The sequence below is a fragment of the Condylura cristata genome, unplaced genomic scaffold (assembly GCF_000260355.1).
Source record: "Condylura cristata isolate star-nosed mole 26May11 unplaced genomic scaffold, ConCri1.0 scaffold00001, whole genome shotgun sequence".
Classification (NCBI taxonomy): Eukaryota; Metazoa; Chordata; class Mammalia; order Eulipotyphla; family Talpidae; genus Condylura; species Condylura cristata.
In genome coordinates this window covers 87,291,454-87,316,475 of record NW_004567102.1, presented here as the reverse complement: position 1 = coordinate 87,316,475, position 25,022 = coordinate 87,291,454, and the positions used below count along the sequence as shown (strand labels likewise).

Here is a 25,022-nt window from a genome sequence, read left to right as displayed (position 1 = left end):
AGGTGGGTGTGGCAGGAGATACCAGTCACAAAGTACAACTTATGAGGGACAAACTCAAGGGGTTTCCACTGTGTGGATCTGCGTGTTTAATATTTGCCATACTAAACTTTGTAAAAAGAAAAAGGAAAAAACGAGATCACTTTTTTTTTATAATTGTAGCATACACAAACTAAGGTGATCATGAAATACTGATAATAGGACTACACAGAAAATTCTGAGTTTCTGCCTAGTGTAAAGCATCAAAGCATGAAAAAAGACTCTAGAAGAAAAGATTTACAATCAGAACAGAAAAACAAGCATATCCATAAAGTGGAAACAGCTCCAGCAAATTGATAAGCAAAACTAGTCAGGACCCAACATCAAACGACGGCGAGGAAAGTGACCCCAAGACAAGTGCGTGGGCTCCAGGGCCCGAACACCCCGTGGCGGAGGGGAGCTGTGCCCCGCACACACCGTGGTGGGGGCAGATGACCCACCAGTCAGAGAAAAAGTACCATTAGCACAGGTTTTTGAGCAGAGGTTTTCTGCATTCCTTACCAAAGATACACATTTCTATGATCACCAAGGCTCTACACGATCGTTTCTTTATACACGTCAATGCTAGTTTATAAAATAAAAGTTCCATAGAATAACCGGTCTGTTACTCCGCAAAAACTCGCTTCATGGTTCCACACCAGCGGCCACACCACCGGCCGACGTGCGGGGGCTGGGGGCCGCCCGCTGGACGAGCCGGCCCAGCCGCGGGAAGGCGGCGTCTGTGGCGCGCCCACGGCGCAGAGCGCCCGGGGACAGACCTGCCAGGTTTCCCACCAAGGCAAAGACCTTTGGCGGGTCACGGGAAGTTTTCTGATTTCTAACTGTTAGCCTCTCGGAAAGATTTAAAGCACCCTGTGAGGAAAAAAAATGTAACTTGAAACTTGAAATAGAAGCACGCGGCCCGGGGTTCACGCCCCAGCCGTCACCCTTGGGGACATGTTACTCCGCCGACCCCTCGTTTAGCGAGGTCTCAGCAGATGCCGTCAGTCTTTTGCTGCTGGTTCACTGCTCTGCTGCAAGCTGGAGAATCCCCTTCATTCTTGGATCTGTTTTCATCTCCATGAGTTGGGAGTCAACTTTGATTGAGATGGTTCGCTTCAGTCGGAAATAATGTAAGACGACTTCCTATTTTCCCTCATCTAAGCAGGACTCTTTGGAGAAAACAGAAACCCGAGTGGGCCCTGGGCACATCTGCGCCTGAGCCTGCCCCTGGAGGGGCAGCCCGGGAACTGCAGCAGCGAAGCACCCCGTCAGCCCTGCCGTCCCTGCGGAGCGAGGGTGTTTCAAGAGCTCCTGGGAGCTTGCCGGCGGGCCGGAGACCAGGAGTGTGGCGTAGTCTGGCGTTCCCAGCTCCGGGTCTGCGACCGCTCACCTGCGTAGCTCCCACCTGGCCCAAGCCAGGGGCTGCTCCTCTGTGAAGCACCCGGGGCTGCCCCTGGCACCGGCGAACGGCAGCTGCTATGCTCGGCACCGCGTTTCTGCGTGCCCATCCACTGTGGCACAGGAGGCGCCCTCTTCAGGGTTCCCGGTGCTCACTGGGGTGGCTGCTGTGGGTAGCGTGAGAGCCGAAGGCGCAGGCCGCTGCCAGTAAACGCATAACTTCAGGGCCGTTCCCAATTCAAAGGGACTAGTAAAGGAGCAAAAATCATTCCAGAATTTGAGGCAATAGGCACTTTTTTGATAGATAAGATTAAAATACAGATTTCCTCTCTTCTGAAAATAGAAATTTCAGAAGGAGAAACATAAAGGGGCATAAAATAGCTCCACCCCGATCTACGGTGCCCATGCTTTATGGGTACTTAGTAACTTGAGGTAAAATTCGCGACACTGTACAACGGCAAGAACCTGCTAGGACACCGCGCTCAGCACGAAGGCGAGCGGAGGGCAGGTGCGGCGAGCGGAGGGCAGGTCCGCGCTCCGACTCGGCAGTGCGACTTCACCGCGCAGGCAGAAGCCACGGGAACTGCTCGAGCACTGCGCGCAGGGGGCACATCTGCCCCACAAAGGTCCGCTTAGCAACCTGGAAGTGACCCTCTGTATCCGCCAGGGCTGCGCAGACACGCCATGGACTCGAGTCCACGCAGCTAGGTCTCTCCTAGCAAGAGAAGCAGGTCACAGAGGAGCCTGGGGGAAGGCAGGGTGGGACCAGCAGGGCCACACAGGCCCAGAGGTGCCCGGGGCTCACGCTAGACGGTGGCAGGCTGTGCTGACAGGGCCAGAAGACACCCCACTCTGCAGCTGAGACGGCCGGCCGAGAAGCAGCGGGTCGTACCCCAACAGCAAAGCACAGCCAGAACTTTACCTCTAAATGCCGTTCTCCAAGGAAGCTGGCTGACTCGTTGAGACGGTCAGGCAATGGCATGTGTGACGGCCGTCCATGCTACACCGCATACAACCTTTCAGATCTGATTTCAGCCACGAGAGAACATCCGGAACCAGCGCCTCAGGCTGAACACAGCACGTGTCTCCTACTTTGCACTGATAAGACGTGTTTAGGTAAAAGCAGAGCGGTAAGGCCCATACTGACGTACAGTTAGCCTCAGGGAGAAGATGGAATGCGATGAGACTGCCGAAAATGTTCCCCTATGACCTCCAGTGTCAATACATACAACCTAGATTCACACAGGTATTCTTAAAGCCTCACCGCGACCCTGCGAGGTAGGTGGAGAGCGCCACTGTGCCCCTTTCTCGGAGTGACGGCCTGGGGTCGGGTGAAGTCCGGACACGGGCACGTGGCGAGGGAGAGCCACACACGGCGGGCTGGAGTCGGCGAGCGGCCCCTTCCCAGGCATACTCAGTGCGAGACGGAACCCCCGGAGGGCGCACCCCCCTCACTCCAGACACAGGCACCCGGACCTGACAGAAGCTCCCGCTCCCCTGCTGAGTCGATTCCAACCGCAGAGACTCACTTTGGCTGGGTCAATTTTTAATTCAGAAATATCTCCACTTTGAGGCTGTTACTTTTTCCCTACTTGACAGGCCATTTTAGAAACCCCTTAATAGGGGCTTCGGCACTTCATTTTTTGCAGAAGAAACGGCCTATTTATAAATAATTCCGATGGTCTTTAGTTTACAGGCTACAAATTCTGACTTTGTACGTGTGTTTCTTTTGTGTGTAACACGGAAACCCCTGCAGTGCAATCTCCACTGGTCAGCCCCAAGGCACGCCGGCCCGGAGCTCGAATCCCGGGACGACCTGGTCCCCTCAGGCGGCCCCTGGCATGAAGCACTGCGCTTGCTCAAGCCTGCTCCTGTCCTAACAGCCACCGACACAGCAGCCGGGAAGGAGCAGGGGCCCTCCAGGGCCCGTGCCCTCAGGCTCTGCCCTCCTGCCACGGGAGTCAGAGGCACCCTGCCCGGGCACCTGCGTTCCTACTGCCCCCACGCAGGCAGGGAGCAGCAGCCTGGCCGTGGGTCCAGCGGGAATGCGGCCCCAGCCCCAAGCCCCTGGCACGGCTCTGCTGACTCTGCAGCCTGCACTACAGTCAACACGGCCTGTGAAAGTTACTGATGGATGACGAAGAAAAAAATCTCACTTACCCTAACAGAAATATGCACATAAAAATTCAGAGGTGAAATGCAGTCCAAAGAAAAGGGCTTATGAATTTATCTGTAAGCTTTCTAATCAAAAATGTACTCCAACTAACCTCTACTGCCACTAAGTATTGATTCATTTTGCAAACAACTTTATGTTGTGAAAGCCTGACCCCTTTCCTCAAGATTCAACCTCTGGTCATCAGGTTCAATATGAAAAACTCACACACTCAAGTTCTCCTCAGATGTTTCCCAGCTTGGAGAAGAACGCTTTCCGTTTTATCATCTCTGACTCCAAAATGCGCCAGGCTGCTGGTACACTCACGCCGTAAAGTAACAGTAAAAGCACCCCAAGTGCACACACAGCTACCGAGTTCAGAGGCGCCCGAGGGTGGGGGCGCAGGGCTGGGCACGCCGCACTTTAACCCAGAGCAGGCCCAACACCCGCCTCAGTTTTCCCAGCTTCACAACAGACAACTTCTGGGATATCGAGCTACCAAAACCAAATGTACGCTCTCTTCAGATCACATCCTTGAGCAGACATGCCTCCCGCAGGATACTCACGCACCCCAACACGTCTGTGGGAAGAGCCGACTCCCCTTCAATTCCCCTCCTCTATGCTAACCACATCAATCTCGCCAAACCAAGTCTCCTGTCTCTCTCTGTAACTCAAGTCTCTTAACTACAGGTCCCAAAACTGGACACACCACTCAAAAGGGGAGGCGGTCACTGCAAAGACAGCCTGAGCTGCGTCCACAGCCGTGGACACCATGTTCATGTAAAAATACCCCAGCGTCGCGCTGGCTGTTACTGCTGACTTAGACTCAGGGTGTGGTCACCGCGGCTGTGGCTTCCCGCTCGTTATTTATACCTCGTCGGCGCTCCTCCAGGCCTCTTAAACGGCTGCTTTTCTTCTCCACACACCACCTTGACTTATTCCCCCCAACTTTCATACGGCTTTCAGAGGCCCATTTCCCTGTTCATCGCAGCGCTTTATAGAAATGTTTGAATCTGTCACTTGCCGGAACTACCACTCACGCCTTAAAGATAGAGAGTAGGAAAGCACAGAGCAGCCAACGCGACGCACCATTATTCACAGCAAGTGACAGAACTGAGGACCAGCCCAAGCTGACGCCTGCGGGAAACCTACCTCCAGGGGTTGGTCACTCTTCACCAGGGCAATGCGTGCCCTTTGCAAGGAACCGTCCATCAGCTTGTGGAGTCTTAAAATTAACTTTCTCAACCCCATCTGCTTCAGTGCTTTGTCTACAAAGGGTCTATAAATAGAAGTCAGACAATGTCTGCTAAGGCCTGCTTCTGAACCACAGTCTGGCGCTCCCCAGCCGACAGACTCGTCCTCAGATTCAAGCCTCTCCGGCTTCTGAGACCTGCAGTCCTGCAAGGGGAAGCTGAAGCTGCCCTCGCCCGGCTGCCTGGCCCCTGGCTCCTCCTCGCTCTCCTCCGAGCTGCTCCCCAGCGCGCGCAGCCCCCCTCCGGCGTCATCGCGCTCATCCTCGGGATCGTGGCCTTTGGATGGCCGCGGAGAAGGGATCTCAAACACTGGCCAGCCAATGTCTGACAGATTCTTGATGCCCAAAACAGTCCCCATAATCCTTAGCTTCTGATTTAAGTCTTTCGTGATGTTCAGCCACAGACAGAGCGCCTGCACCCTGTCCTGGAAGTCTTTCGCAGCATACTTTTCATAGTCTTTCTGAAGCGCCTGCAACGACGGGTAAAGTGCTTCTATGTACTCCAGCAGCTCCATAATGCGTTTCACCTGCTCGAAGGACACCCTCTGGCGATGGAGGTGCTCGTGATAGGTGGTGTGGCCCAGGCTCCTCGCTCCGTGAGGGGCCTCGCACGGCCCTTCTCCTGCAGTACCATTAAAACTAGCTCCGTTTCTAACAAAGGCAAAGCTCCCGTAGTTAACCTTGAAGGTCAGGATCTCGTTGATGATGTCTGGGATGGCCTGACGGGCTGTGTACAGAAAGAGGTCCTGGTCGTTGATGGTGCGCCCGGCGTGCCAGGCCTGCAGCTCCAGCCAGATGAGCTCGTTCGAGCGGTTCAACCAGAAGGCGGACGTGTTCTCCTGTCCTCTCTGCTCCCTGTCCTTCTTCTTCGAGACTGAGGTAAGCTTGAGCAGAAGTCGTAAGGTCTCAAAGAACTTGAGGCGGTCTGCCGGGCAGTCGGTGCGCGAGGTCTGGCGCGCGGCCCTGGGGATGGGCAAGGGCACCGACACCGGAAGCTTAGTGTTGCTGCCGCCGAGGCTGAGGTAAGGCTTATTGAGGTCCACGTCTGGAATGGACTTTTTGGGCAGAGACCCACCGACCGAGTCCAGCACGAACGAGCACTGCACGTGCTTCTTGTGGTCACGCTCTGTTGTCCTGAGAGCCGCGCGGATCTTCTTCTCCTGCTTATAGCTGTGTTCTTCCACACTCTCCACGGCCTTTCCAGTGTCTTTGTGTGGAGACTGGCTTGGTGTGTTCATTTTATCTATGGGAAAAAATAAGCAAAACATCACTCTAAAGCACGAAACCATACTCAGTATTTCAAACCAAACTGACGGATACGCACACATTTTCCAGGGGATTGGGAGGGGAAGCATGCCACGTGCTGAAGGCCTGAAGTCCACGCATAGGATCCAATTCAATTCTATCTGGCCCACGTCTGCTACCACACTCGCTCTGGGCTCCGCCGCCCCCCGCGACTCCTGCAGTGAGTCTGTGCAGGAAGTGTGCGGTCACCCGCCTGCCTCAAGCCTCCTCCCCTCAGCACAGCCCAGCAGCCAGGCAGAGCCCGTGCAGCAAGTCACCTAACTCCGGCCCTTCCAGGAGCGGATGTGGGTCTGGGAAACACTGAAGCTTTCTGGGCTGCTTTTCTCATTTGGAGGAAGACCCTTAAGGCCCGTTATAATTACTCTCACAGAAAGATAAAAGACTGATGACAAAGATGTCCATTTCAATTTATCCTATTCCTTGATTCCCTCTTGAAGACAGGCAGACTAATCTGACATGCAGACTAATTCGCCTAACCTATTATACGGGCACAAAGAAATCATTCAAAATTAATGCAAAAAAGTAAACACCTCATTTTCTTCCAACAAGTCCACAAACTTCGATTAATTTAACTCCCCAGTGCGAAATGAACACGCTCACATCCCCCCCCCCCCGGCGTGGCACTGTCACGCATGCTTCAGCTGGGCTTACTCTGAAGCGCGACTGCTCGTCCAGGTCCTCCTCGGCCTCGCCCCATCCTCCCGTGACCCGCTTCCTATGTGCTGCCTCCCACAAGCTGGCAGTGCCTGCGCTGCGTGCCCGCCTCACTCTCAAGCCACGCTTGGTGCCGCTGAGCCTACAGATCACACAGTCCACGTCTTAGCATCTCTGAAATCAGAACGTGCTTTATAATCAAAAGTGACATTCACTCATCAATCACTTACGTTTTTTTATTTATGCCTACGAGTACTAAATGATTTTTTAATCTATCAAGATTTAAAATAGTTAAGTATCAGGAAATAAGAAACAGAGACTGAAAAGTCTAAGTAGATAAACACGCTGTGACTTCACTCATACTTATCCCCTCCTACCTGTTATAGTATGCCTGCAGATTTGAGGAAACAGAGTATACTTCCATGGGCTACAGAGTAACAGACCCAAAATCAACTCACCAAAAAGGTGTTCAAACGAATTTACCTCCCACTTCAATTAAAATTTAAAACAACAACTTTGAAACAAATTTTCCTGAGCATACTACCAACTTGATTTATAATACATTTATATACGTTTATATTTAATCTGTTTTATGCTTCAGCAAAAACATTTTATCTGCCTGCAGGGATTTCTGCCATAAATATAAAAACTAGTACTTTTAGTTTTTAAATTAGTAACATTTCAAGGATGGAGTCTTTTTCTAGTTTTTAAAACTTTTAGTACAGGGCCCACCTGGCAGAGCAGAGGTTAAAGACACAAGCTATTGGCAGCCACTGCAGCATGAGTGTGTTCCCCGGCCAAGGAGGTGACCCACAGGAGACAGCACACCCCTCTATCCCCGCTGCCCCCCTCAGCAGTGGGTTTCAGTGGATCCGCCTGTTCCGCTCCCCGTTCTGTCTCTGGCAAATCCTTTCACCACTCCCCACGCCCCTGGTCTGTACCCCAGTTTTTCATGCATCTTTAAAGAAGAAAATGTTTAATACAACCCACTCAAGAAATGTCTTCATAATTTTCTAGCTGCTAACTTATCAATCCTCATTCATAAACTCTGACCAGGTCAGCTCTTGGCAGTTTTAACTCTGTGTTTTTTACACTCTTATTAACACAGCACACACATACGATTCTCTTCCTTTTAGCAAAGCAACGGTACTTTGAAAGCAAAGCTAAGAAGTGCCTTCACTATATGTATTTTATGTCAATTCATGATACACTTCGTCCCTGAGACAAAACGATATTGTTGCTGCGTGACCACGTAAGCCAGAGGTCAGGATGAGCTCAGGTTTCATTTTTCATCTGATGTCCCCTGCCGCCAAGACCCCGTGCGTGAGGAACACAGTCTCACACGAATGCAGACGCCACGCCGTGCCGCCCCCCGCCCCGCCCCGCCCCGCGCAGCCCCAACCACCACCACACTGATCTCCCCACCCGTCCCTGCGCCCTCCTCTTCCCCTCCGGTGACCACCACTCTGCTGTGAGAGACTGAGTCCTTTCCTTGCACTTGCCAGTTTGTCTGCTTTGTTTCCGCATCATGTACTTCTTTGCCATTTCACTCAGACTAATCACCTCAACTCAGATGGGGCAACACACACAAACTCAACAGCAACACAAGCCACCCATCGAACAATGTCCAAACAGACCCCTCCCTAAAGAGGACGCAGTGACCGACAGAGAGGTGAAAGTGCTGACGTCACTTACTGCGGAAATGCAACTCAGAAGCCCAGTGAACCGTCACCTCCCAGCTGGGAGGAGAACAGCGTCCAGAAGCAGCAAGTGCTTACACTACATTGGATTTTTCAAGATGCCAATTCATACCACTGGGGCAGGCCTCCTGCAAACAGCAGGGGGACCTCCAAAAGGAAACCAGCCCCCTCCCCCACTGCACTGCCCGAGGCCAGGAAACACGGTGTGCATCTGTGCATAGTGTGGCAGCCCAGGGACGCAGACCTTACTTCACTGCATTTGAGGCGCCCAGGCACAGCCAGATGAAAATGTCAGAGGGGAGCGAGACTGGTCCTATGAGAAGCCAGAGGTTCTGCAGAGCGCTTCGCCTCCGGCTCGGTCCCTAGAGGTGCTTTTGAATAGCAGGGAATTATAAAAGGGAATTCAAGAAAAGTGGCAGTAGAGGTAAAACAGGCCTAGGACAGAACCTTGTAGCAATTAGCACTGCATCCAAATAAATGGCTTTGAGGCTAAGAAATTTAAAAACTGTGTAACAAAGTTTTGTTAGCCTGGAATTTAGGGCCCTAAGAGGACTTAAACTACGAGCAGCATTTCTATTATGGCCAGAAAATAGCTGCATATAATCTATAATTTGAAAGTAACAGTGAACAGTAAAAAATCATTAATTTGCTTATGTAACTTACACACGTTCTAATTCATGTATTTAAAGTCCACGAGGCAAACAGAGGTAACAGCAGCACGCAGCTGTGACGACTGCCAGGGCGACGGCCGCGTGGCCTGGGGTCCGGACACTGTACTGACCAGCACCTTGGAAACGGCGCGAGGACGCCTCTCAGTCCTGACCTTGATTTCAACAATTAAATGAATTTAAAGGGAAAGCGCCGGGTACAGAGAGCATCGGATTGCAGCAAGCCTACGAAGCTGTTTAGATTAGAAGCAACCCTGCTAAGCTACCACAGAGCGCACACGTGATTGCACCACGCTCGGAAATGTGTTTACATGCAGCAGCAGTGCGCTCTTTGGATCTGCCATGTACGTAAAGAAAAGCCAACCGGGAAAGGAACAAAAGGGGACAGGAATCTAGTTTTTTCCAAAATAAGAAACACAGCTGGTTTGGACAAATACACACAGAATGGAAACTGATGCGCCCTAGTTTTAAATGGAAATAAGTAAACTCAAAACAGACTCAAACTCAGTCGACCTACGCTGCGAAACACAATGTGTAGTATCAGACACTTAGTTTCTTAGGAGGCGCCCTGGTCGACGACGCTGGGATTCAGGGGGACCGGCTCACCCCGCTTGGGCGCCGTCCCCTGCAGCACCCCACCAGCAAGGCACCTTGGCGCCTCCCCTCTTCTCCCCCCCCACCCTGCCCAGCAGTCTTGATTCCACAGTTCTTAAATAAGATATATTTGCTACAGGAAACACAAGGAGTGATCAGGCCTCTTGAGGGACCTGCCATTTAAAGGCAGTCTGAAAACAATTCGAGTAATGGGAGGAAAAAAAGTCTAAAAGCTGAAGACAGATGAATTTCCCAGAACCCCTTATACCTACAGTAGGTAAGAAGCCTTTTAAAATATACACAGAAGCTTATTATTAATGGACGGGTTTCATTTGTTTAGCTTTTTGTTAATACTAAATTCCCACCTCAATTTAGCAAAACTCAAATGCAAGCAGAAATTCAGAAAAGGAGAATAAATTGAAAGGAGGGAGGAGTATAAATCAAAAGTCTGCAGAGTGTTTTTCATATGACAAGCTCTAAATATAGCACTGAACTCTGGTTCGTAAGAACTTGAGACTTGCAGGACATCCGTGTTCTTCCGCACAGAAACTGTCCGCATGGCGCACACTGACCTCCTAGGAGACTCAGCTGAGGAGGCATAACGGATGGATGCCTGTTCTGTCTTTGGCTGTGAGGTGATCCTGGGAGTGTGACCTGAAACTGTCGAGCAACATCAGCGTGCTGACGGGGCCAGGGGACCTTCTAACTGAGGACCCTCAAATTTCAGTTAACATCATGCAGCACGCGGGTTCCTGCTTGAAACGCAGGTCTGGGGCCCGCCCCAGCGCTCGGGGCCAGCCCCACTCAAACAGGAGCACAGGAGGCTGAAGACCCGCGTGGCTCTCACTCCCTCATGTGAAGGTAAGGCTCTCCACAGAGTGTCTTCGCCGTCACCACAGAGCACAGGCCAGACAGGTGGCTGTGCCGGGACATGAGCGCTCCATGTTCACGCCCCCACGAGCCCTCTGCAAGCCAGAGGTGGTCACGGGGCAGCAGCGTCTGTCCGGCCACAGGCTGAGATACCAAGTGCCCTGGAGAGGCAGCTCACAGGAGCTGAGTAATCTGTGCAGAATTTAGGACCGACCACGTCCTCACAGGTGCCTGGAAGAAGGGCTCAAATAGGGGCAGCAAGGAGCGCCGCAGAAGAGGAGCAGGGAAGACAGTCTAGCTGGAACGGAGTCCGCGTCAGGCGAGAGAACAATCAGGACCCGGGGAGCCAGGCTGAGTGTGGCCCGGAGAGCTGCGGCCCAGGCTCACGCTCTGGGACACCAAGCGCAGCCCGAGAGAACATGGGGCCCGGCCAACCCGACGACTTCCACTTGTCTCCCCTTGTTCTTTATTCTTTTTGTCTTTTGAAGATTATTTATTTATGCGCACAGAACTGTGGTAGCGGCCAGAGGAGCAGGGGCGGCGAGAGGCTTCACCAGAGACAGTGGGGAGCAGAAGATGCCGACTGAGGAAGTCCACTGCTGAGGGGAGCAGCGGGCGGGTCAGGAGAGGTCAGTGGCGCCCTGCGGGTCACCTCCGGGGCAGGCGGGGATCGAACTCATGCTGAAGTGGCCCTAGCCTCCCAGTGCTGTGCTTCAGCCCGCTGCGCCACCAGGGAGGGCCCTGTTCTTTATTCTTTACCTAATAAAGACCTGCCTCCACCTCCTCTGTCGTCCTCTGAAAGGAGACTGCTCACTTCAGGAAGTGCTGAATCTGTTCCATTAGTCATCTTACACAAAGTTCTTTACCATGAATGATCCAGACGTATAATGTCATCTCTGCCGAAGTCTGCTACCGCGGCCAAGTGTGACCACGCCTGGGCAGTGGCACACGCGCACTCACGGGGAGTCTGCCACCTGGGTGCCACCCAGCTCAGGTGCCAGGTAGCAAGGAGTTAACACCCCTCGCCAGAGAGCATGACAGACTATCACATTTATCACCACTTTTAAAAGCCGAAGTTACTATCTTGAAACGAGGAGGTCTTTGACGTTGCCAGGGAACCAAATCGGGAGCGCGCAGGAGCCCGCTAACACACAGCCCCACGCTCTCTGGCCGTCGCCGACCCCCGCCTGTGCTGCCTCTGAGTAGCTCCGTCCAGACGGCACGCTCTGGAAGTCTGCCTGGCGCTCGTGTCTTCTGAGGGGAGTGGCCGACGAGGGAAGACGGGGCAGATCTCCACAGGACTGCGTGGGTCCGCATGCGGCCAGTCTCGGGGCTCCTCCGAGGCGCAGGCCGAGCCCCCCCAGCTCAAGCTGTCTGAATGAACAGGTCACTTTCCCACAGGGGCTGAGACAGCTGGAGCTGCAGCTTGCGGGGTAAGCTGCTCTCGTCTTAGCTGTGCCAGTACTGGGAACTGCCCATGAGGACAGAAGAAGAAATGTATTTGGCTTATGTCCAAGCTGCAAGCATGGAGCTCTTCAAACCCTTGGAAGTTCCTGACAGGCCAGTCTTCTGTCGTTCATAAGGAGCCCTCCAGTCAATTCAAGATCGATGGTGAGCAGAGGCTGGCGGAGCCCCAGCCACCCCATCTGCTCTTGCAGAGACGGCGCGGGGACGGGGTCTCCAATGGGCGAGCTTCCGGGTGAGAAAGCAAATGAGGGTCCTGGGACGGCACTCTGTGGAGGGCTCAGAGCCCGAGCCAGCCCCCAACACCTTGCCCCGTCACCCCTCTCCCATTTGGCTGTCCCTGGGTAGTGGGCACATCTAAGGAAACCTGTGTGCCAGCAAATCATGGATGCTGAGAAGGGGCTCAGGGGCCTTCTCGTGAGCAGAAGGTGGCCCAGCACTGAATTGCCAACTACAAAGTAATAAACCCGAATCACAGAAGTTAGTCGCTCTGAGCCGCAAAGACACTGAAGAGCTGTCCATGCCCATAAACCACCACAGTGGTCCCCTGCTCACGGGGCGTGGCCTCCCTGTCTCCGCCCGGCACTGCCAGGGTACACCTCTGTCCTGGCAGTGCTCTGGGGTGCTCTTGATCCTGTCGCCGGCATGAGAAAAGGACTGGGAGCAAAGGAAACATGACGCGCCACATACACACACACCTGCACTTGGCGCCCCAGTGAGGGCCTGAGCCGGCTCCTGGAGGGGGGAGGGCGCAGGCGCCCCGCCTCCTGCTGACGCTGAGCCCGCAGGCCCCCCACCCCGCCCCACAGGCTGAAAGCTGGCTGGCCCAGGCAGGCCAGAGAAGGCGGCAGACGTGCTGTGGCGTGCCTCGCTGGGCACAGTCCAAAGAAGCCTGACAGCTTTCACTTGACCCCTGAAGAGCCTGGCTCTACGGGAGCTAGGGCCATGTCAGACCTGGGGCCAGCACGCCGTAAAGCAGCCCCGACCGGGGAGCGAGGCAACGGGAAGGAAGACCGTGCACCAGCCAGCAGCGGAGAGGACACCAGCGGCCTGCAGACAGCGGTGGGGAAGAACCGGGGCAGCGTCAGGCCCTGGCAGCACCGCAGCCCCACGGGCGTAGCGGCCCGGCTGAGCGCCCCGCGGCAGAAAGCGGCTTGGGGTGGTGTGTGGCACAGCAGGAAATATAGCCAGCGAAACGCCGGTGTTACCGGTGGCGCTGACTAAAGAGCTGGGTCCACCGTGGAGCACAGTTCTGAAGCGATGAGTGCGATTCAGAGAACCTTTGCTCACTGCAGCGAGAAAGAAGCTGAATACCGTACCGGCTCACACTGCCTTGGAAAGCTTTTAAAGCACATCTGACCGACCTAATTAATTCCAGAAAGCTCTTGAAAATACAGAGGGACCAACGTACCATGTTATTATGAATCACACACTAGTCTGAAATACTGGTCTCCCTGACTCAGCTGCAGGTCACAGCACAAATGTCACTTGCTCCAGAAGTCCGCCAGCCCCAGGTCTTCTCAAACCCCTCTAAGAGCCTCCCGGAGTCTCACCTCACTACCCTCCATGCCAGCTCCTCCCCGACTTACTGGGATGCTCTCTACTGGGGCGAAGGTGGATTCATCCGTATCTAGGTCCACCTGCCATGTGGCCACTCAAATTCTGATTCAATAGCAAGAACCAGGGAGAAGTAGGGAGGTGAGGAGGAAGGGAGGAGAGAGAAGTAAAGGGACAGGCTGGATGGTGGGAGGGGGCAAGCAGTGAACACGCCAACAGCCGTACGGAGAGGGGAGGGCGGCAGGGGACGTGCCGCACGCACGGCAGGAGCCCCAGCACCACCGCTCGGCGCAGTGTGGCCTCAGGCTCCGGGGGCTGAGAGTGGGCGCGATGAACAAATACACGCCCAACAACAGAACTGCTCATTCTGCTTTAACAGTTAAACCGGAGGCCCTCCCTGGGGGCGCAGCGGGTTACAGCACTGCACTGAGAAGCTGAAGCCGCTTCCACATGTGTCCGATCCCCGCCTGCCCCGGAGGTGACCACAGGGCGCGGCAGACCTCTCCTGACCGCCCGCTGCTCCCCTCAGCAGTGTGCTTCGTCGATCTGCCTGTCCTGCTCCCCGCTCTGTCTCTGGTGAAGCCTCTCACCCTCCACATCTCTGGCCCGTACCCCAGTTCTGTATGAATAAATAAATCTTTAAAAAAAAAAAAAGTTAAACTGAAAGAATATGAGACTTCGCTTACAACACAGTCGATACGATACTTTCTGCACAGACGATGCTCACTCTATGAGGCAGGTTATTCTAGAGGAGGGGAAGATGAGGCCCGGAGGCGCGTATGGAGAAGGTGGCCAGTGGTCAGAACCCCCAGGCCGCGAGTGGCCACCTGTGCCATGTGGCCCACAGTGCCCAGGTGCCAGGCCAGAGCCACAAGGACCCCCTCCCTTCCCCACCATCCTGCCATCAAAACGGTCCAATGGCCCAACATGGCGCTCCCGTCCCGTCCGTATCTGAGAACAAAGACACTGGCGAGAAGCATCTGAGCCGATGGCAGCATCTGAAGCCTCAGACACAGGCCGGGAGGCGCCGACTCCTCGGCAGGAAGTACCGGGACTGCACCTCACCGGCCGCCGCGAAATTTCCCAGCAACTGTGGGGGTCTTTGGCGCAAAGTGGATGGACCTTGAGATGGTGGCGCTAAGTGAAGTCAGTCAGTAAGTGAAAGATCTTAGATGGTTTTACTTATCTGTGGAATATAAATAACCAAGAAACAGGGGCTGGCAAAGATACAGCAAAAACAAATGAAAAACCCTTGACTCTGACTTAATTACCAGAGGAACTGGGGGAGAGAGGGCAGGGCCAGGAGGTCAGCAGGGTGAGTCAAGCATGTGCACGCAGGAAGGCGCACCAAGAACCCCCCACTTCTACAGACATGCAGATGACGGGCAGAGACAATAAAAAAAAGACCCCAAGAAGCAGTGGTGCTCGGCGCAGGCCAAGGCCAAGGCGGTGACGCCGCGGCGGCTGCCAGGCGCCATTGCAGGCAACCACGCAGGCCGCCCTGACACCAGGGGCTCCGGAAGCACGAGGGGGAGAGAGAAGGGGCTCATGAAGTGACGGCGACACGGGACGCCGTAGCAGACGTCAACAAAGATGCGAGCTTAGATTTCTGTGACCGGCGGACAGTGTGCTTACTTCATTTTGTCTCTAGTTTCCAAATTTCCTACAACAAACACAGTTGTCTGCAGTAAGAAAAAGAGTAAGTTACTGGGGACGCTGGTGTCCTGGCAGCTCCAAGTCTAACGGCGTGCGCTCGTCCCAGCGCACACTTCATCCGAGACAACGGCAGAAACCAGCGTCTGTCCTTGCGTGAACAAGCAACTGAAGGAAGCTGAGAAGAAAAGCGATGGCCGCCCCCCCCCCTCACACAGCCAGGGCTGGCCACTCAGTCAACCCCAGCCGGAGTCGTGCGGCTGAGCATGGTGAGCAGGTGCGAGCCGCCCGCTGCTCTTACTAGGAAGCAGGCCGAGCTGAGTGCCAGCGGCGCCTGACCCAGAGACCGTCCTCAGGAAGCTGATTTGAAAACCATTCTCAAGGCTGCCCGAGTCACACAGCAGTGCCCTGGGGTGAGAATGTCACCCACGCCTGGGGTATTCCACATCCTCACAGAAGCACAGATGTCTCACAGCTCTAACTTTAACAGTTATTCAGGGCAAACCTGGAGAGCTGGAGAATCACTTTCTCTTTCATGAACAATACTTCTAAGAGGTTGTTATGGTCCAAAAATAAAAAGCAACATTAAATTCAAACTTAAAATTGAAGAACATTATCCCAAAAATTCCATTCATCATTACATGCACCAAAATTTATGTATCCTCTCAGTGTGTCTTTTCAAAAAAGAAAAAAAAAAAGATTTATCGGTTTATTTATTTTTGAATAGAGGAACTGGGGTGTAAGTCAGAGGTGTAGAGGGTGAAGAGAGAGAATGGGGCGCAGAACAGGCAGGCTGACTGGCACACACTGCTCAGGGGTGCCGCGGGAAGACAGGCGAGGTCTGCTGTGCCCTGTGGTTCCCTCCCTAGCTGGGGACCGAACTCAGGCCATGGAGGTGAGAATGCGAGACTCAACCCCTAGGCCACTAGGGAGGACGGTCCCTCAAGCGCTTCCTTTCCAGCACCAGACTTACCTTTCACATTGGATCGGCTGGCAGGCCTTCCTACGTTGTTCCTTTGGTGCTTGGCTGACATGCGCTTCATCTGTCGAGGTGTGCTGGGAGGAGAGGTGCCGTACAGGTTCTCCGTGTGGGTCTCATCTGAAAAGTCCTCAGGGTCAGATTCAGAATTCTTGCGAGCTGAATCTCCTGAAGCGCACTCTTGCCTACGGAAGTCAACAAGCAGAGAGAATACTCAAGGCTGTGCAACGTGGGTTCAAATCTGAGCTCTGACATCGGTCTGACGAGCACTGCGGAAGACTGCACCCCGGTCTGCCTCTCTCGGCAGCGCTGCCTTCTCAGTCCGCACTCGCCGACACTCACAGGCACCTCACTTTCACTGGAAGGGTAAAGACGAAGGACACAGGACAATGTGTAGCACACGGGCACGACTGACTTCAGTGCCTGGGGTTAGAGAATCCTTTCCAACATAGCATAAAGAAAATTTAAAATGAAAACCTTACGGGGAGGAAGAACAAAAGCCTAGGTGACACAAATCAGACGGAACTAAGTGAGGGCTTGTGTGCCCGCCACTGGCCAGCGCAGCTGGTGCCTGGGCACATAGAGCCCCGCCCTGTGGCTCAGAGCCCTCCTGTCTCCGAGGAGGCCCAGGACCAGCAGAGAGTGCTCCGGTGACGGGGCAGACCCAGCAGCCTGTGACCCGCTTGTACAGGGGCTGCCTGCATGACGAGGAGGAATGCACTCTTCTGACTTCAAATACAATTCCTCGTTAGCTTGGAGCACTTTCCTGGAAACACATCTACCAATTCGCTGTCCCCTGCCAACTTTGCAAATAATGTCACCATTTTGATTAAAGTTCTGATTTTGCAAAGTTACCAAATAAATTCTAATGATACACACGAAGAACAAATGCAATTCCGAAGCAGCAAACCAGCAAACCATCCTGAAGTTCCTTTCAGATCCCTGCCACTGGTCTACCTCATTCTGAATATTCTCTGTAAATGGACTTCTTCCTATTTCCTAGTCATAATCCCAAACTACCCCCAAGGAACAGTAGGTTTTCTTCCTAGAAATTTACATATTGATGTAAATCAAAGTTATTTCAAAACATGAGGGAAAAAGAAAACTGTAAAATGCATATGCTATTCAACTGAACTAACAAAACTTCAGAAAATAACTTTCAAAAAATTAAGATGGTACAGAATATACAAATTTACACTACTGAAATCTGTAAAGAATCCCTCTGACAGGTCAAAAACTGTTTGGTTTTTTTGTAAACAGGTAAGACTGTTCCAGACATCTTGAGTGATACATGCCCAGGCAGAACAACACACTAGTGCCTCACAGCCCACTGGAACGAATGAAACCGTGAGCAAAGGCGGAAGGTTGGATGCGCTTATTCCCTCCAACTGCATGCGTTAAGTCTCAACTCATACAAAACAACATCAGATTATCTTGAAATCCTCTCTCTTTTTCTACACTCCATGCAAACAGTTTGATTCAGCTGATGAAAGAACTGGCTATAAGCGTTGGGGTCGCTTATTCCATCACCTTGTGGGGGACAGTTACCGGCTCTGGAATGATGAAAGCTTCCTGGGGTGAGGAACTTGGGTGCCAGTCCCAGCACTGCTAGCTGTGCGGGGGGCAGTGTTTTAAACCTCCACACTGCACGCTTTCAGAATAAGGAAAATAAATGCCGAGAGTCCACACCTATGAGGATTAAGTCCTAACAAGAGGGACGCAGTGACGGGTCCCAAAGTCACCGCGACCTCCTGCACGCCTGGCGCAGCACTCGCCGGAGCCCCAGAGTCAGTCCCCCTGAACTCAATGCAGAAGTCGCCCTTTGAGTACAACGGTGGGTCAAGAAACATGACAACTTAAATATTTTCATATTCAAAATGAAAACTTTTTTCTTAATTCCCCACTGAGCTGCCGTGGGGGATAAGGAAAGCCGCGGCGCGGCTGCAGTCCCACCAGCAGCCCTAGGTGGCGCCACACCGCCCAGCGGTTGCTGACAGCAGGCGTCACTGCAGCAGGGCAGAGGGCGGTCCCGAGAGCAGAGCACACCCCAGCCACCCCAGCCAGCCCAGCCAGCCCAGCAGCGGGGTCGGATATGAGGGCTGCGGGTCAAGTGGCACAGTGACGAGGCCTCTGAGAAGGCCCCCGGGCAAGCGGCGGCACCAGAGGCGCGGCTCCGGTCTGCTGTCCGCTCCGGTCTGCTGTCCGCGCGTCCTCGCACTCCTGCTAGGACTGCGAAGGCCCATTTTGAATGTGTATGTGAACACACTAAAGTATTTCAGAAAATTAGATATGAAAATTTTAAAAATCAAGACAAATAACGATAAAAACTATTACACAGAAAACGCTAAATCCACGACGGCGCCACGTGGCATGGGGTGCCAGTACCCAGCGGGACTGCGTGAATAAATGAATCCGTGAAATACAGAGGAAGAAAACGTCCCGACTCTGGTGACAACCCTCTGCCCACGGCCCGTCATGACTCCAGAAAGGCCCCGTCGCCCTGCGCGTCGTGAAACACGGCCTGTGCTTGGCGGGCAGACAGCGAGCAGCAAGTGACCGCAAGGACGACGGGTACGGAGACCCGGCGGAGAAGGGCTCTGCATGGGTCGTGCTCGACCTCACGCAGCAGCGGGAGCACAAGCCCTGCAAAACCCCCGCAAAGGCTGGACACCTCGTTTTCAAATGCACATCCATTATAAAACCAGACGTCATACATTTCAGTCTCCATACCTTCCCTGGACAAATAAACACTACCTCACTTGAAAGTATTTCTAAATTACTTGATTATTCCAATAAAAACCAAAGAATTAAAACAGAACATGTCACCCCTCCTTATTCCTTTTTTTAAAAAAAGATTATTTATGAATATCGAAATGGGGGTACAGTCAGAGGGGCAGGGGCAGCGAAAGGACTCACCAGAGACAGAGTGGGGAGCAGAACAGACTGGCTGATGAGGTGCACTGCTGAGGGGAGCAGCGGGCGGGTCAGGAGAGGTCTGCCACGCCATGTGGTCACCTCCGGGGCGGGGATCGAACTCACGGAAGCGGCCACAGCTTGGCTTAGCTTTGCAGTGCAGTGCTCCAACCCACTGGGCCACCTGGGAGGGCCCTCCTTATTCATTTTCTCCACAGAAAATAAGGTAGAAACAATGCCTTGTGGCACCGCCCAGCCACTATACTTACAACTTGTCAGTAAATGAATTTTAGGACAGGCATTAAAAAAAGGTGAGGTTATGCATTTAAAACTTTCTTAGGATTTACTTCACTCAATCAAGATGGCTGCCATACTTCTTGGAAATTTTGGTTTACATTCAATGAAATAATTTAGTAACATTGATATCCTGGAACGAAAACCAAGTGAGCTACAGGATTTGCTTTACAAGGTCTTAGCACCCAATACACAAAACTTCCAGTATCTGCCATCCCATCAAACTCGGCAAAGAAACGGGAAAATATAACCCAAAGCAGGAGAAGAATCAATAGAAATATCTATTTTCTTTGTGCATACCTGAGATGAAAAGTACTCTGGAATTCAAAGCACATTAGACATAACACTGAAAGGTCACTGAACCTGAAGACCCAGGGGCAGAAAACACCCAAAGTTAATCAGAAAGAAAAAATACAGGGAAACAAAAGAAAAAGGACAGAGCATGAGGACTCTGTGGGACAGAGTTCTCCATCAAGCAAGTAACGCAAGCACTGCTGGCCCGAAGTGAGACAAGGCAACAGTCAGTCTGAAGACACTTGCCAAATGTGAAGGGGAGAAACCCCTCAGGAGCTCACATAACCAAAAAAGCTCTGTAAGTTTCAAGCTCAAGAACCACGAGAAAAGGACCAGGTTTTGACTGTGCAATCATAATCACCACCAAATTGCTGAAAAGCCAGGGATGAAAAGGAAGAGGCTTAAGAGCAGCCAGAGTAAAGCAACTTAGTTTGGGAACCTTAGAAGGTTCCTTAGACTCTTAGAAATCTATAAAGGAAGGAGGGAAAGGAGATCAAGATTCTTTTACTTTCAAAAAGCATTTACAAACAACATCTAAGAAATAAATACTCGTGGTAGGTTCAAAAGAACTTGCTTCATTTCAATTAACCAGCCAAAAGCATCCAAAGCCTCATTTTGTATTAGCTCATGTGAGATGAGCTAATGTGGTCAGCTGACTGGTTTAGAATGTTTCCATGGATACCAATTATTTTGGATGAGGAAAGTGATCCAAGGTCAACACCAGCTGCCCTGAAACATTTGCCTTACTTGTGTTCAAAAACATGCAAGTGTGAACTGTCTTTCTGGCATTAAACTTCTAAGAGTCATGTAAGACAATGTTTTACTCTTTTAACACAAACCTTTGCTAATGTACCATTCACTTGACACTAAAATCTGGCCTGAGAAAAGTATGTCTCAACTTAACCTAAGTGGGTTTAATATAGTTTTTAAATTTAAAAAAACAAAAAACAAAAACATAAAAGACAGGACAAAAATCCAAGTGACTTGGGGTGAAATAGTTCTGCTGTGACATAGTAGGTAGCCCACACGGTGCCTGAAGTAGTTCATCTATAAAATGATGAAGTTGGATTAGATGGGTTCAGAAATATTTGTGGTTTCACAAAGTCCTAAAAAAATGTTAACTCCATTTAAAAAGTCTTAAGAAGACTCCCTGGAAAGAAAAGGGTTTTACTCAATTAATAAGGAGAGTGCTCACCTGTGAGACTCTCCAAGATCCCATTAACCCGTTCTGTTAATGATCAGGGGCAGACTTCTGCTACTTGGTGAGGTGGAGGGAGAGAGGGAGAGGGGGAGGTTGTTTCCGTTGCTTTTCCCAGAGCTTGTGCAGCTGGCTTGGTCTGCAGCATAAACTAAAGGCAACCTCATCTGAGGCTGACTGCTTGGTTCCCATTGTAAGAATCAATTAGTAAGTTAGGTGACCTTAATTCAGCCTACAGTAGAACATTTATTAGCTAACCTCCAGGTGAACTGCCATCAAAGCTCAAGCGTATCCGACTTTCACCAGCTAACTGGCACTGACTCAAGCGTGCTGTGCTGTGTCTCCACAAACCCATGGAACATCGCAAAAGTGACAATAGTGTCAATTCCAAGCCAGAGCCTTGAGAAAGTCCCCTTTGTCCTCCAGGGCAGCTAGCCGCCGTGAGACGGGCCACCACCCCGAGATGGCCCCGGTCTTCACCGCCCAGCCCCGCCAGGAGGCTGCCTGAAGGAAGACCCTGCGAGCTCGGCATGGCCCTGCGCGACCTGCTGGCAGCTAGCATGAACTTGCCAGTGGTGCGTAAGGCTATTTTGGACTTTCCAGTTGTCCTTGAGGCCAAGCCACCACCTTACGCAGAAGCAGCACTCAACACCATCACAGACAATAAATGGTTTTCATGCTAAGCCATGAGGCTTTCGAATGGCTTGTGCAATTACAACGCGTCCATGCATACGTCAGAACGCATGCAGGGGTGTGCAGAGTGCACGCAGAAAGGGGTGTCACCCCATCACTGCTTTGACGAGGGCTGCAGCCTGGCCCAATGCGGGTCCCGAGAGTCGCATACACCACGTATACCACGAACACCACAAGCTGCACATGCCACGCGGCCCGGCGCTCCATCTGAAAAGGAACAAGGGTTCCGAGGCCTCCTAGAAGGTGCGGCCGCACGTGTGGGGGGCTGGGGAGGTGCGGCCGTGAGGAAGGGTAGAAAGGAGGAGAACTTGAGAATTACATGCAGAAGAGTCAAACCATAAAAACAAACCCTGGCCATTCAGACAGACAGTACACCAACATAAAATACTGCCAAACCAGGGTGAACACTCCCGAACCTAGGGGCTCCCGTGGGAGGGAGGGGAGCAAGGGACCAGGGCACAAGAGATTGGGGGGTGAAAGATGTCTGTAAGGCAGTCTTTCTGGACTTTCATGACTCTTCTGCTTTCTTCTTGAAATTTTAACAGTTCGCCTCTATTAATTTGTTTTGTGACCTACCTTAAGACTTTCCAGTTTTCCGAGCTGGTTTACATACACACTAGTTCTCTTCTGCATCCACATTAATATATTCCCACAACAGTTTGTATAATTCCACAGTTACAATGACCACACACAACTTCCCTGAACAGATTTAAGAACTAAGAACTCATGGTAAGGTTACAGTTCAACTGGTGGTAAGAAAAAACCAGACATTCCAGAAAGTAGCCTGTCAGCTAAGACACCCAGGGATGCGGTGAGCAGCAGTCTGTTTGAAAGCACAGACGAGTGGGGTCTCAGAAAGGATTAGGTCGATGAAAGGACAAGGCCTGACTTAAATCTTCTAGACGTCTTTTATTTCACTCAGAGATTCATAGTGGAACAAAAAGGGACAAATGGAGAAACATTAATAAGCTCTAAGGAAAAGGTATCCCATGTGCATAGACTTTACTGGCATTAGAAAAACAAGGAAGGGGCAGAGGCCCCGCCCACCTGTGCCTGGGCAGGGCTCCTTGCCACCAACCCTGTCCCTCCCACGCAGCAGCCTCCTGCCTGTCTGTGACCTGCACCTGAGACCTGCACCTGCCGGGGCCTCCCTGTCCTGACCTCCCTCAGCAGAGGCCGCTCTCCTCAGGCCGCCGCCAGCGACTACGCAGGCCTCTCAGCAGGCCTGACCTTTCCGGGGCAGCTCTTCCTGCCCGCTGGTGTCTGTGCAAGTCCCTCTTTTCCGTCCCTTTCCCTAATAAACCTGTTCTATAAATATAAAAAAAAAAAGAAAGAAAAGTAAATTGTTTCAAAAATATGTGGAACTGCAAATTCCACAAAGTTAACTCATAAAATCAAACAAATATAACAAAATGCTTTAAGACTTCATGTAACTGTCCCCTCTAGTTAGTAGGAATCAACCAAAAAGAACTAAAGCAAAAGAAGAGGTGGGGGGAGGAAAGGCAGGAGAGAAAGATAAACCCGAGGCCTTTAGCACATATGAGTCACATTAAGATGAGGAGCCAACGATGGTGATTTTGGCTATTTTGCCGGACGCAACTGAGCACTTAAACCCAGGGGCCAAAGAATCAAACATTTCCCACGAGTACTTACTACCAGGTCTAAAACCACCAGAAAAGGCGAGAACGCCCACCTGGTTCCCAGTTAATTTCCCGCCAACTCCTGACAGCAGGTGCACATTCTCACAAGGAGACAAAGGAAGTGGGAAGCAGAAGCTCTGGGAGGCAGCAGGCCAAGCCCTGCAGAAGGGCATCCTGGCCACAGAGGGGAGAGTCGGCCTGTGCAGCTCAGGTCTCACTGGGGCGCCTTTTACGAAGAAATGGCAATGAAAACAGAAGGAATGAGAAGCAACATAAAGGTGGTGACGAATGCTCAAAGGCTGTTTCAGGCTTAGCCAAGGAGAGCCCCTGCTAAGCCGATCTGAGAGAGGAGACCTGCCTGGAAGCAGGAGGAGAGCAAGCACCTTACAGGGCGCTGGGCAGGGCTGCGCCTAGAGAAGCCAGAACGTGCCTAAGGCTTTAAAGGTAGCCAGAATCGTCACCTCCCTCTACCCACACTGATGTGGGAGCATTTCCAAATCCCCTTATTCTAGCTTGAATTTATCTGTGGAAAAAGCACCTTTTGTCCTGAGTTTCTTCACTGTCCTTAGAGATCAAGTAACTGGAGTCACTTTCTGTGGGAAAGAGCTTAACTGAGCTCTCGTAATCTTACTCAAGAGCTTCGCTTTTCTAATTTCCATTTTAAAATGAGCTACTGCAATACTTTTGCTGGCACACATACACATTCAAAAGATGAACTGCATCTTGAGAGAAAGTGCATTTGCCTTGCAGGATTACTGCAGGAAATCCAAGCACCGGAGATAAGTTCCCAGGGCCTCCAGGAAGGAAATGGAGAGAAAGGTCACACAGTGAGGGCAACCTGGACATTAACTCTCTTGCCCTCTCACTACAGTGACTCTGGATAACTTGCAGCCATTCCCACAGCAGATGCCGTCCGCCTACTGTGAAAGCGGCTGCTGGACTGGATTCACTGTGATGGGGAAATATGTCAAATCCATGTTGTAAACAGCAGCATTGACCCAGAAAAATGGAATGGTACTTTTCCCTTAGTGTTCTGTGCTGGACTTTCTACCTTTAAATGACAATAAATGTTGTAAGAACAGATTTAACAATGGATTTAAATCACACACACACACCTCAAAACTAAGTTATGTTTAAACCAGAGGAAACATTAGTGCCTACAGTTTATAAAAATTGATTAAAATTATAAGAAAAACCCTAAGAATCCGAGAGGAAAATAAGCAAAGAATGCAAAAAAGATAATTCACAAAGGACAATTAAAAAGCAATAAAACATGAAAAAGGTTTCACTATGCTAGGTACTAGACACTCAAATTCAAACAAGTAAATGTATTAAACCTGGCCTAGTCAATCAATAAAAACGCTTCATAACCCGCTTAGCTAGAAAGCTTGTAGCCAGCACGGCAGGTACTACGTATGGCCCACACATTTGCACAAACTTGCCAGAATGTGCAATGTTTAACAATGAATATTGAAAGTTTTCAAAAGAAATTAAACAGATATGAAAATGCTTCCTTTCAGGGTCCTCCCTGGTGGCACAGCAGGTTGAAGTGCAGCCCTGTGAAGCTGGGCGCAGCCACTTCACTGCAAGTTCGATCCCCGCCAGGGAGCTGACCCACATGGCGCGGCAGACCCCGTCCCCCCGCTGCAGCAGTGGACTTCTGCCTGTTCTGCTCCCTGCTGGCTCTGGCACTCTCTCTCTCTCTCTCTCTCTCTCTCTCTCTCTC

The 25,022-nt window shown here is 51.7% G+C and overlaps 1 protein-coding gene across 1 annotated transcript in view; it reads right to left on the bottom strand.

Moving 5' to 3' along the window:
* The window catches only part of MAP3K4 (mitogen-activated protein kinase kinase kinase 4), a 62,868-nt gene that overhangs the window by 33,754 nt on the left and 4,092 nt on the right, over positions 1 to 25,022 (bottom strand). The window contains exons 2-4 of the mRNA XM_012735209.1: positions 21,781 to 21,863; positions 16,259 to 16,449; positions 4,721 to 6,063 (exon numbers count right to left, since the gene is read on the bottom strand). Coding sequence (XP_012590663.1) covers positions 4,721 to 6,063; positions 16,259 to 16,449; positions 21,781 to 21,863 — 1,617 coding nt within the window. The remainder of the gene's footprint in view (positions 1 to 4,720; positions 6,064 to 16,258; positions 16,450 to 21,780; positions 21,864 to 25,022) is intronic.